At 45.6% G+C, this 12719-nt stretch overlaps 1 protein-coding gene across 1 annotated transcript in view; it reads right to left on the bottom strand.

Moving 5' to 3' along the window:
• mycbp (MYC binding protein) overlaps window positions 1-187 on the bottom strand; it is a 27610-nt gene extending 27423 nt beyond the window's left edge. The window contains exon 1 of the mRNA XM_078553756.1: window positions 41-187. Within this exon, the coding sequence (XP_078409882.1) occupies window positions 41-55 (15 nt within the window). The 5' untranslated portion in view covers window positions 56-187. The remainder of the gene's footprint in view (window positions 1-40) is intronic.
• Window positions 188-12719: the final 12532 nt, after the last annotated feature.

The raw sequence follows: 12719 nt of genomic DNA, 5'->3' as shown, positions 1-12719 counted from the left end.
CACTGGCTCACTCACGCCCCCTCCCTTCTCTCCGCTTTACCCGGTAATGCGCCATATTCCTGTACTTCCTGCTGTGAAGCCCGCACTGCGCCGTCTGTTTCCGGGATTTATTTCCATGCCGACCAGAGGAGCGCTGTGACCGTCAGAGGTCAAAGGTGTCCGTGCGGCCATTTACTCTATCCCTCCCTCTCTCCCCTAGCGACCAATCACAGCACAGCCCGCTCCATGACCCACCATTCACAGCCAAGACACCCCCCCAGTTCGGCCAATCACAGTCTGGACTCAGCCTCAGGCGCCTCCTCAGTCGGCCAATCAACACCCACTCCAGCTCCCGAAGCTGCCAATCACCCCCTGCTCCTTACACGAGCGGCCAATCACAGTTCATCCCACTCTATGAGTGGCCAATCACAGGCCAAGGGTGGACATGTCGGCATGAGAGCACGATGGGGTGTGGAAATGGCACTGGGAAGGCTTGGGTCGTGCTTGCGGACTGAGCGAAGGTGTTCGAAGGTTTGGGTCGTGCTTGCGGACTGAGCGAAGGTGTTCGAAGGTTTGGGTCGTGCTTGCGGACTGAGCGAAGGTGTTCGAAGGTTTGGGTCGTGCTTGCGGACTGAGCGAAGGTGTTCCGCAAAGCGGTGACCCACATGTTCGCTTTAAACTAGATTAGCAGGGGGATGGGAACTTGAGCAGGGAAACAAATATAGGAATCAAAGACAGAAAAGTAGAAAGCAGAAGTGGAAGGCAGAGGAAACAAGGGTAGCAACAAATAGGGCCATAGTACAAAAAGAGATGTGTAAAAGTATTAAAAAGACAAATCTAAAGGCACTGTCTGAATGCATGGAGCATTCGCAATAAGTTAGATGCATTAACAGCGCGATTAGATGTAAACAGGTACGATATGATTGTGATTATGGAGACATGGCTGCAGGGTGACCAAGGCTGGGAACTGAATATCCAAGGGTACTCAATATTTAGGGACAGGCAAAAAGGAAAAGGAGGTGGCATGGCATTGTTAGTTAAGGATGAAATCAGTGCAATAGTGAGAGGGGATATTGGCTCAGAAGATCTAGATGTAAAATCAGTCTGGGTGGAGCTAAGAAGCAACAAGGTGCGAAAAACATTAGTTGGAGTTGTCTATAGGCCTCCAAACAGTATTGGTAAGGTAGGAGATGGTATTAAACAGGAAATTAGAGATGCATGTAACAAGGGTGCTACAGTTATCATGTGTGACTTTAATCTACATATAGACTGGGCAAACCAAATTTGCAATAATACTGCAGTGGATGAATTCCGGGGGTGTGTACGAGATAGTTTTTTTAGACCAGTAAGTTGAGGAATCGACTAGGGAACAGGCTATCCTAGATTTAATATTGTGCAATGAGAAGGGGTTAATTAATAATCTTGCTGTGCAGGGTCCTTTAAGGAACAGTGACCATAACATGATAGAATTCTTCATTAGGATGGAAAGTGAAGTAGTCCAACCTCTAACCAGGGTCCTAAATCTTAACAAATGATACTATGAAGGGATGAGACGTGAGTTGGTTAGAATAGATTGGGGAACTTCATTAAAAAGCAATAAAAGATAGACAATGGCTAATATTTACGGAACAAATGCATGTATTGCAACAGTTATATATTCCTTTCTGGCTCAAAAACACAACAGGAAAAGTGGCCCAACCATGTTCAACATAAGAAATAAAGGATAGTACTAGACCCAAAGAGGAGTCATATAAAGTTACTAGAAAAAGTAGCAAGCCTGAGGATTGGGAGCAGTTTAGAATTCAGCAAAGGAGGACTACGAGGGGAAAAATAGAGTATGAGAGTAAACTTGCAAGGGACATAAGAGGACTGTAAAACCTTCTACAAGTATTTAAGAAAAAAAAGATTGGTGAAGACAACTGCAGGTCCCTTACAGTCCGAAACGGGAAAATTTTACAATATAGAACTATTATAAACAACTACTTTAGTTCTGTCTTCACAGGGAAAGACACAAATAACTTCCCGGAAATGCTAGGGAGTTGAGGGCCTAGTGAGGAGGAATTGAAGGAAATTAGTATTACTAAAACATAGTGCTGGAACAATTAATGGGACTGAAAGCTAATAAATCCACAGGGCCTGATAATCTACATCCCAGGGGTGGCCATGGAAATAGTGGATGCATTGGTGGTCATCTTCCAAAATTCTGTAGATTCTGGAACAGTCCCGGCAGATTGGAGGGTGGCAAATGTAACTCCACTATTTTAAAAAGGAGGGAGGGAGAAAACACAGAATTACAGACCGGTTAGCCTCACATCAGTAGTAGGCAAAATGCTGGAGTCTATTATAAAGGAAGTGATAAAAGGACGCTTGGAAAACATCAATGGGATTAGACAAACGTCAACATGGATTTATGAAAGGGAAATAGTGTTTGACAAACCTACTGGAGTTTCTTGAGGATGTAACTAGCAGAATAAATAAGGGAGAGCCAGTGGATGTGGTGTATTTGGATTTTCAGAAAGCTTTTGATAAAGTCCCACTTAAGAGGTTAATGTGTAAAATTAAAGCACATGGGATTGAGGGTAATATATTGGCATGGATTGAGAATTGGTTAGCAGACAGGAAACAGAGAGTAGGAATAAATGGGTCTTTTTCAGAATGGCAAGCTAGTGACTAGTGGGGTATCGCAGGAAGCTGTGCTTGGGCCCCAGCTATTCACAATATATATATCAATGATTTGGATGAGGGAACCAAATGTAATATTTCCAAGTTTGCTGATGACACAAAACTAGGTGGGAATGTGAGCGATGAGGAGGGTGTTAAGAGGCTTCAAGGTGATTTAGACAGGTTGAGTGAGTGGGCAATTACATGGCAGATGCAGTATAACATGGATAAATGCGAAGTTATCCACTTTGGTAGGAAAAACAGAGTGGCAGAGTATTATGTAAATGATGATAGATTGAGAATGTTGATATACAAAGGGACCTGGGTGTCCTTGTACGCCAATCACTGAAAGCAAGCATGCAGGTGCAACAAGCAGTTAAGAAGGCACATGGTATGTTGGCGTTCATCGTGAGAGGACTTGAGTACAGGAGCAAGGATGTCTTACTGCAGCTGTACAGGCCCTTGGTGAGACCACATCTGGAGTATTGTGTGCAGTTTTGGCCTCCTTACCTAAGAAAGGATACACTTGCCATAGGGGGAGTGCAATGAAGGTTCACCAGACTGGGCTGTCAGGATTGTCATATGAGGAGGGACTGGGTTGACTAGGCCTGTATTCACTGGAGTTTAGAAGAATGAGAGGGGATCTCAGAATCACAGAATCACACAGTGCAGAAGAGGCCCTTCGGCCCATCGAGTCTGCACCAACACGTGAGTAACACCTGACCTACCTACCTACCTACCTAATCCCATTATCAGCACTTGGCCCATAGCCTTGAATGTTATGAAGTGCCAAGTGCTCATCCAGGTACTTTTTAAAGGATGTGAGGCAACCTGCCTCCACCACCCTCCCAGGCAGTGCATTCCAGATCGTCACCACCCTCTGGGTAAAAAAGTTTTTCCTCGCATCCCCCCCTAAACCTCCTGCCCCTCACCTTGAACTTATGTCCCCTTGTGACTGACCCTTCAACTAAGGGGAACAGCTGCTCCCTATCCACCCTGTCCATGCCCCTCATAATCTTGTACACCTCAATCAGGTCGTCCCTCAGTCTTCTCTGGTCCAACGAAAACAACCCAAGTCTATCCAACCTCGCTTCATAACTTAAATGCTTCATCCCAGGCAACATCCTGGTGAATCTCCTCTGCACCCCCGACAGTGCAATCACATCCTTCCTATAATGTGGCGACCAGAACTGCACACACTACTCCAGCTGTGGCCTCACCAAGGTTCTGTACAGCTCCAACATGAACTCCCTACTTTTTTAATCTATGCCTCGATCGATAAAGGCAAGTGTCCCATATGCCTTTTTCACCACCCCACTAACATGCCCATCCGCCTTCAGAGATCTATGGACACACATGCCAAGGTCCCTTTGTTCCTCAGAACTACCTAGTGTCATGCCCTTCTTTGAGGACTTCCTTGTCAAATTAATCCTTCTCATTGAAACATATAAAATTCTGACAGGGATGGACAGACTGGATGCAGGAATGATATTTCTCCTGGCTGGGGGTGTCTAGAACAAGGGGTTACAGTCTTCGGATATGGGCCAGGCCATTGAGGACTGAGATGAGGAGAAATTTCTTCACTCAGAGGGTGGTGAACCTGTGGAATTCTCTACCACGGAGGCTGTGGAGGCCAAATCACAATATATTTAAGAAGGAAATAGATTTCTAGACTATAAAGGCTTCAAGGAGCAAGGGGAGGGAGTGGGAGTACGTTGTTGAGATAGAGGATAAGCCATGATCATAGTGGATGGTGAAGCAGGCTCAAGTGGCCAAATTACTTACTCCTGCTTCTATTTTCTATGTTTCCATATTCAAGGTTGAGATAGGCCTCCCCCTGCTGATATTACTTAAGATTATGATGTCTGCTTAACACCTTCAACACACTGAACACATCACCACTTACCCTATCTGGTAACGCTCTCCAACACACAGCACTGACAAATTCATTGGTGTCATTCTCTTTTCTGTCCTTGTCCAAGACACTTTTAACTGTGTCAAACTTCAGGGTGAGCAGTGTTTTTGAGAGCCCCTTATAGTAGAGGTAGAGAGAATTGTTTTCACTTCCTAGAACAAATGAAACATTGGATATGAATGACAAGACTCTCGCAATTCCTTATTAAATAATATAACACTCGATATTATAAATCTGCTCCCCAACTGCAGAAAGGGAGCAGTGTAAATTCATAGCTGACCAACAGAAGGAATATCAGCATCAGGAGAGCCCAAGGAACCCGGGAATTCCCTCCAAAATTCCTGTCTCTTTTCAAACGCTCCTTAAAACCTCCGCTTCGACCAACAATTTGGTGATGTCAAGATCTTCAACTTTGTCTCCGCTTTCAATTTTTGTTCTGATTCCAGTTGTGTGAAGCTCCTTGGGGCATTTCCCTACCTTAAAATGCAAGTGTTGTTTAGAATCAGAGAATCTGACTGCACAGGAGGCCATTTGGCCCATCGCTGGCTCTTTAGTACTTGTCCATAATCAGTCCCATTCCCCGATTTGCCCATGGCTTTGTGAGCTTCATCCCTTCGAGAGTATAGGCAATTCCCATTTGAAAGCTCTTACTGAATGTGCTTCAGGCAGTGCTTTCCAGGTCATAACAGATAGATGTTGTGGTTCTAACATTTTAGAGTTTTTAAAAAAACATTTCAGTTCTTATATCATGTTAGAGGTTGACAAAAATATGTATGTATATATATTTGTATAACATGCACACACATATAAATATGTATGGATATATTAATGCAACATGTGAATGGTGAGGTGAGAGTGATTGCCCTTGACATCAAGGCAGCATTTGACTGAGTGTGGCATCAAGGCGCCCTAGGAAAACTGGAGTCAATAGGAATCGGGGAAAACCTGGTTGGAGTCATACCTAGCACAAAGGCAGATGGTTGTGGTTGGAGGTTAATCATCTCAGCTCCAGGAAATCACTGCAGGGGTTCCTCAGAGTAGTGTCCACAGTTCAACCATCTTCAGTTGCTTCATCAATGACTTTCCTTCCATAGTAAGGTCAGAAGTGGGGATGTTCGCAGATGATTGCACAATGTTCAGCACCATTTGCAACTCCTCAGATACTGAAGCAGTTCATGTCCAAATGCAGCAAGACCTGGACAATATCCAGGCTTGGCCTGACAAGTGGCAAGTAACAGGGAACCACTTATAGTCAGTGTGTATAGTTACAGGGAACCATCTACAGTACGTGTTGTATAGTTACAGGGAACCGTGTACAGTCAGTTTACAAAGTTACAGGGAACCGTGTATAGTTACAGAGAACCATATACAGTCAGTGTGCTTAGTTACAGGGAACCGTCTACAGTACATGTTGTATAGTTACAGGGAACCGTCAGTACACAAAGTTACAGGGAACCGTGTAGACTTACAGGGAACCATCGACAGTAAGTGTGTAGAGAGTCGTGGGGGGGGGCCGCCTACGGGCGGCGCGCGTAGAGTCGCCGGGGGGGCCGCCTATGGGCGGCGCACGTAGAGTCGCCGGGGGGGGCCGCGAGCCCCCCCCCCCCAGGGCTGATGAGCCCTACCAGGGGGCAGTGAGTCCTCCAATGTGACTCAGAGCACCTGTACTGTCATAAAATCACAGAAAATAGATGCAGGAGCAGGTCATTCGGCCCTTCAAGCCTCCTCCACTATTCAATACGACTGTGACTGATCCTCTATCTCAACGCCATACTCCCGCACTCTTCCTATTCCCCTCGACTCCTTTAGAGTCTTGAAATCTATCTATTTCCTTCTTAAATATATTCAGTGACTTGGCCTCCACAGCCTTCTGTGGTAGAGAATTCCACAGGTTCGCCACCCTCTGAGTAAAGAAGTTTCTCCTCATCTCAGTCCTAAATGGTCTACCCCATATCCTGAGACTATGACCCCTTGTTCTAGATCCCCACGCAGAGGAAACATCCAGTCTGTCCACCCCTGTCAGAATTTTATATGTTTCAATGAGATCCCCTCTCATTCTTCTAAACTCCAGTGAATACAGGCCTAATCTTATACCTTGAGTCTATGGGCAGGATTTTCCTGTCGGCGAGCAGGGACGCGGAGCCCGCTAGCCAACGTGTAAAATGATGCTCGGTGATGTTGGGCGGAACTCCAGACGTCACCGTGCCCCATTTAAATTTTCAGGTATTGAGGCCATGGACAGATCAATTAAAGTAACTAATGGTCCTGCCCATCCAACCTTAAGGTTGGCGGGCAGGCTAGGAGTTCTGGCAGACATTAGAAAAAGCATGAAACCTCATCCACAGGCGGGATGTGGTTTCATGTAGGTTTTTAAAAATTTAATTAAAGTGTTTTTAAAAATTATGGACATGTGACACTGTCACATGAGTTGGGACATGAGGGACATGTCTGGGATCTTTTTTAATATTTTTACTATTTTTTACAATAGAGATGATCTCCCTAAGGCAGCACTTAGCCTCAGGGAGATGAGTGTGCTCTTTCGTGTGCATGCGTGAAAGAGCTCACTCTTGGGTTTAGGGATTCCTCCCTGCCCACATAGCGCTTCTGTGCAGACGTCACACTGGGTGGGCCTTAATTGGTACCCAGCTAGTCACTGCCTGCCGCTCCAAAAAATTTATTCCTACTGTCTTTTTCCTGTTTGCTAACCAATTCTCAATCCATGCCAATATATTACCCCCAATCCCATGTGATTTAATTTTACACACTTACACTCTTAAGTGGGACTTTATCAAAAGCTTTCTGAAAATCCAAACACACCACATCCACTGGTTCTCCCTTATCCATTCTGCTAGTTACGTCCTCAAAAAGCTTCAGTAGGTTTGTGAAACATGATTTCCCTTTCATAAATCCATGCTGATTTTGTCTAATCCTGTTGATATTTTCTAAGTGTCCTGTTATCACATCCTTTATAATAGACTCTAGCATTTTCTCTCATACTGATGTTAGGCTAACCGGTCTGTAATTCCATGTTTTCTCCCTCCCTCCTTTTTTACATAGCAGGGTAACATTTGCCACCCTCCAATCTGTCGGGACTGTTCCAGAATCTACAGAATTTTGGAAGATGACAACTAACACATCCACTATTTCCATGGACACCCTGGGATGTAGATTATCAGGCCCTGTGGATGTATTAGCTTTCAGTCCCATTAATTTCTCCAGTACTATTGTTTTAGTCAGACTAATTTCCTTCAATTCCTCCTTCTCACTACACTCTTTATTCTCTAGTATTTCTGGGAAGTTATTTGTGTCTTCCTGTGTGAAGATAGAACTAAATTAGTTGTTTAAATGTTCTGCCATTTCCTTGTTCCCTATTATAAAATCTCCCATTTCAGACTGTAAGGGACCTACATTTGTCTTCACTAATCTTTTTCTAATTTCCTTGGTTACTTCTCACATATTTTGTGACCAGTTTAGATAGCCTGGAAGTTCAGTTTATTTATATTACCAGACGGTGAAAATGAATTTATTGGCCTCCTCCATCTTGTTCATCGTTCTGCACTGTCCTTTAAACTAAACCCATCGGGCCTGAACCTCTGCCAAGTGGCAGAGTTGGTTTGCCTCTCCACTCCTACTTTCTTACCCAAACCTCTTTCACTGCTACCTTGCCCGACCTTCCAACTCAGGCCAGGTGAGATCAGGACAGTGCAGTGTGTCCCTGGGGGCTAGCGCTAAGGGCAGCTCAGTCAGATGTAAGTAGGCTACGCCCCCTTTTTTACATCACTAGCAGTCAGGTCGGGCCTAGTGGGGCAGGGCGGTGTGGGGGGGCCGCATTGTAAATTGGGAGTCAGGCCAAGGTGGGGAGGCGGGTGGGCGGAGAAGAGGCCCACTTTCAGGTGGGGAGGAGAAAGAGTTCTGATGCATGGGGAATCCTATTGGGGGGTGTGGAAGGGAGTCTTCATGAGGATGGGGAGTCCCTGTAGGGTGGGCGGAGTCTGGTGGGGGGATCCTGTGGGGATTCAGGGGGTAGTCCCTTGGGGGTGTGGGGTGCAGGTCACATGGCGAGGTCGGTGTAGTGGTTACCCAGAAGTTAGAAGTGGTTTTAATCCTACTAACTTGGAGCAGCAAAGATTGAGAGGGGATCTGATAGAGGTGCATAAGATTGAGGGGCATAGATAGGGTGGATAGGAAGGCACTTTGTCCATTAGCAGGCGGGTCAATAACCAGGGGGGTAAGAGGGGAGTTGAGGAAAAATTTTTTCACCCAGAGGGCGGTGGGAGTCTGGAACTCACTGCCTGAAAGGGTGGTTGAGTCAGAAACCCTCATAACATTTAAAAAATATCTAGATATTCACATGCATTGCTGTAGCCTCCAGGGCTATGGGCCAAGCGCTGGAAAATGGGATTAGTGTAGTCTCGTGTTTGTTGACTGGCGCAGACACGATGGGCCGAATGGCCTCCTTCTGTGCTGTAGACGTCTCTGAGTCTATAACTTCTTCTGGGTAACAGTTGGTGTAACCCGGTCGGAACCATCTGAAGGATGCGATTTAAATTGCTTTTTCAGATGGTTCCCAGCACAGGGCAATTGCTCAGGGGAAGTTTGCAAATGCTGTCTAAACCTTACCTGGGAACCACTAGGGGTGCAGTGGGAGGAGGGGGGGGGTGGGGTTGGGCTTCCCTGTGCATCTTGAGGGTACCTCCCAGTTACACTGCCCTGGAGCTGGGAAGTTACAGCCCGTTAAAATGTGATTTGCAGACATCAGCTGAATTTGCAAGTTTGGTCAGGGACGGTCGTCTTGTGTGAAAGGCTGCATTCGGTCCAGCTCACAGCAAGCAGTGAGCCCCCAGGACACTAAACACCTCACAAAGTGGCCTCTCGGTCAGAGGTTGGGTTATGGAAACACAACCAGGGACAATCTACAGCCGGAAAGAGCATAGTTGCAATATTCAACGTTGTGAGTGGCATTACCGTACTCAGGGCTGACCAGCTTGCTGTCCAGAGAGTTCAGAGCAGTCGAGATTATGATTAGACTGCACCGCCCGAGGAAGCTAACTGTACCATCTTCAAGATGCACTGCAGCAACTCACCTAGGCTGTTCAACAGCACCCTCCAAACCCATGACCACTACCATCTAGAAGGACAAGGGCAGCAGATAGATGGGAACACCACCACCTGGAAGTTCCCCTCCAAGCCACTCACCACCCTGACTTGGAAATATATCGCCATTCCCTCACTGTCACTGGGTCAAAATCCTGGAACTCCCTCCCTAACATCACTATGGGTGTACCTGCACCACGTGGACTGCAGCGGTTCAAGAAGGCAGCTCACCACCACCTTCTCAAGGGCAACAGGGGATGGGCAATAAATGCTGGCTCAGCAAGTTGGCTCCGTCTGGCGAGCCGGGGAGAGCCGGCCCCGGCGGGCCGGGGAGGCTTAAGTAACAGAGTGGATTCACTTTTCCTTTCCCACAATCACAGTGCAGAAGAGGCCCTTCGGCCCATCGAGTCTGCACCGACACGTGAGAAACACATGACCTACCTACCTAATCCCATTTACCAGCACTTGGCCCATAGCCTTGAATGTTATGACTTGCCGAGTGCTCATCCATGTACTTTTTAAAGCATGTGAGGCAACCTGCCTCCACCACCCTCCCAGGCAGCGCATTCCAGACCGTCACCACCCTCTGGGTAAGAAAAGTTTTTCCTCACATTCCCGCTAAACCTCCTGCCCCTCACCTTGAAAGTCCCCTCGTGACTGACCCTTCAACTACAGGAAACAGCTGCTCCCTATCCACCCTGTCTATGTCCCTCATAATCTTGTACACCTCGATCACAAGTTTGGAGATTTCATCTTTTTAATTCTGTTTCCATTCTGTTTGTCAGTGTTTGAGGCTATTCGGACATCTTTAAACAAGTTTGGACACTGTTCTTCCTTACCAGAGGATTTCTGTGTGGAATTCTCAAGGGATCTGCCAAGTCAGAAATGTGCTCATGAAGCTGATTCCTATCGACTTTGGGTTCCGCACACTGGAGCCTAATGCATCCTTTCCAGCAGGGACACATTAGGTGATCAGGAGCAGTGACCCAGGCCAATTGGCTTCCCCGACCACCCCCACTCCCAACCATTCTTTGCCCAGGGAGGTACTGAATCCAACTGGATCACAGTTACTGTTCTACCTGAGAATCATGCACTAGATGTGGTTTCTAAGCTCAGAATCTCAAGAGGGAAGCTGCCAAAATATCCTGTTAGTGTGACAAACAGAACATACCAAATACTGGCTTTGCACGTCTCAATCTTCCAGCTGAACAATGACATTATACCAATGACAAGTCATGTTTTTCTGTTTTTTATATAGCAGCTTATTCAGTCATCTCCATTTCTGTGGCTTTTAATTGAGTGTAATCAGAGCCTTTCACATGAAACTCGGCCAAAGGTTTACCTGAAGCATGAACGACCTGTCTTTGCCTTTTATATTGTGCAGGTTCCTTCCTCTTTAATCGATGCCAGGCAGCGAGCTGCCAGCGCACTTCCTGATTTACACTTGGCAGGCTTCATGTTCCGGTAACTGAATCATAAGCTTTCGTGGATCAAACCTTTGATGGAGCAAACTTCAATAGCAGCCTCAAGTGAAGCTTTGCGAAGTGCAGAAGAGAGTGTAGTTTAGAGTTTTCATTAGCTCGAGTCAGAACCTGAAGCGAGCAGTTTGGGATCCATTAAATTAAAATCCACACTCCATCATTTTCTGTGTTCCTGTAGTGAAAATACACAACAGCTGATTCAAACTGAACTCTCAACAAGCAATACTGCTCTGAGATCTTTGCGATGAAATAGTGAACGGGGAGGAAAACCGATAAAAATTCTCCCATAAGTTACAAGCCTTATCCACAAAGAATCATTTCACTGAAAGGTTTGTGAGGCGGTTAACTGCTACAGTTTAGGTGCCGGAAAAGAACTGAACGATGTTCGATACACTGCAGCAGTGGTTACAGAACTGAGACATCGAGCATAACCACAGATCACAATGTGAACAGAGTTCGTGATAAAGTTGAGAATTTGGCTGAGTGAGGGAAATTGTCAAAGAGGCAAAAGGAGATGTTTTTAACACTTGCAGTGGTTTGTATAAGCTTGAGACAGTGAGGATTCAAAACTTGGAACCTAGATAGCTAATACTTGATTAAGTAATTTTGGCTAGTTAACTTAGTTAAAAAAAACATAAACCAAGTGAAGTAATTACATAAAAATTTAACTAAATATAAAAAAGTTGATTATTTAGAGAAAACAGCATAATCCCAGAAAACCACGTCTGCAGAAAGTGGCAGCAACTCAAGGGAACTTTGGCTCGGAGTTTAATTTGAGCTGGAGTCAAATGTACAGACAGTGCAAAGCAACACTGAGGGAGAGTTACCTGAACATTTTGACCCAGGAGGCAGTCACACCCCTTAGGCTAGGTAGTGGTTTAGATTTGGTTAGTGGTCAGGGACAGGAGGATGTGACTGCAAATCAAGCAGATAAGTGGACAACAGATGACTGAGGACCTGCAGCCTTTGCTCATGGCCAACAACTTATGTGGATGTAAACAAAGGACATAAGAAATAAGAGTCGTAGAGGGACATCGGACAGTGAGTTGGCATCACCATTTAATAAGATCATGGCTGACCTGAGATATCTCAGACCGATGCTGGAAGGCAGCCCAGAAAATCAGAATGTGGAATCGGCATAGGTGGAATTAGGAAGCAACAAGGGGCAGAAAACATTGGTAGGAGGAGTTTCAGGCTCCCTAGAACTCAGAATGCAGTTGGACAAGGTATAAATCAGAAAATTCAAGCAGCACATAGCCAGCGATGCAATCATCATGCAGACTTCAATCTTCACAGAAGTAGCTTGGTGAGGAGGGGGAGGAATGCATTCAAGACAAGAAACTTTAGGTCAAAGAATCAACATGTTTTGCAATGAAACAGGGTTAATAAAGTAATTGCATAATAAAGGGGCCTCTGGGGAAGAGTGATTTCTTCATATGAAGTTTGAACGTGATGTGGTGAAGCATGAAAGCCAATTCCAGAAGTAGAATGAACAGGTTGGTTGAGGTAGATGACAAAATTAAATCAAGAGATCTGCTGGGAGATAAGCAATGGTAAATGCTTAAATAATTCAAAGTTATCAATAACTA

The sequence above is a fragment of the Cetorhinus maximus genome, chromosome 12, assembly GCF_964194155.1.
Source record: "Cetorhinus maximus chromosome 12, sCetMax3.hap1.1, whole genome shotgun sequence".
Taxonomy (NCBI): domain Eukaryota; kingdom Metazoa; phylum Chordata; class Chondrichthyes; order Lamniformes; family Cetorhinidae; genus Cetorhinus; species Cetorhinus maximus.
Note: the sequence above shows the minus strand (reverse complement) of the source record. Positions and strands in the feature narration are given on the sequence as shown.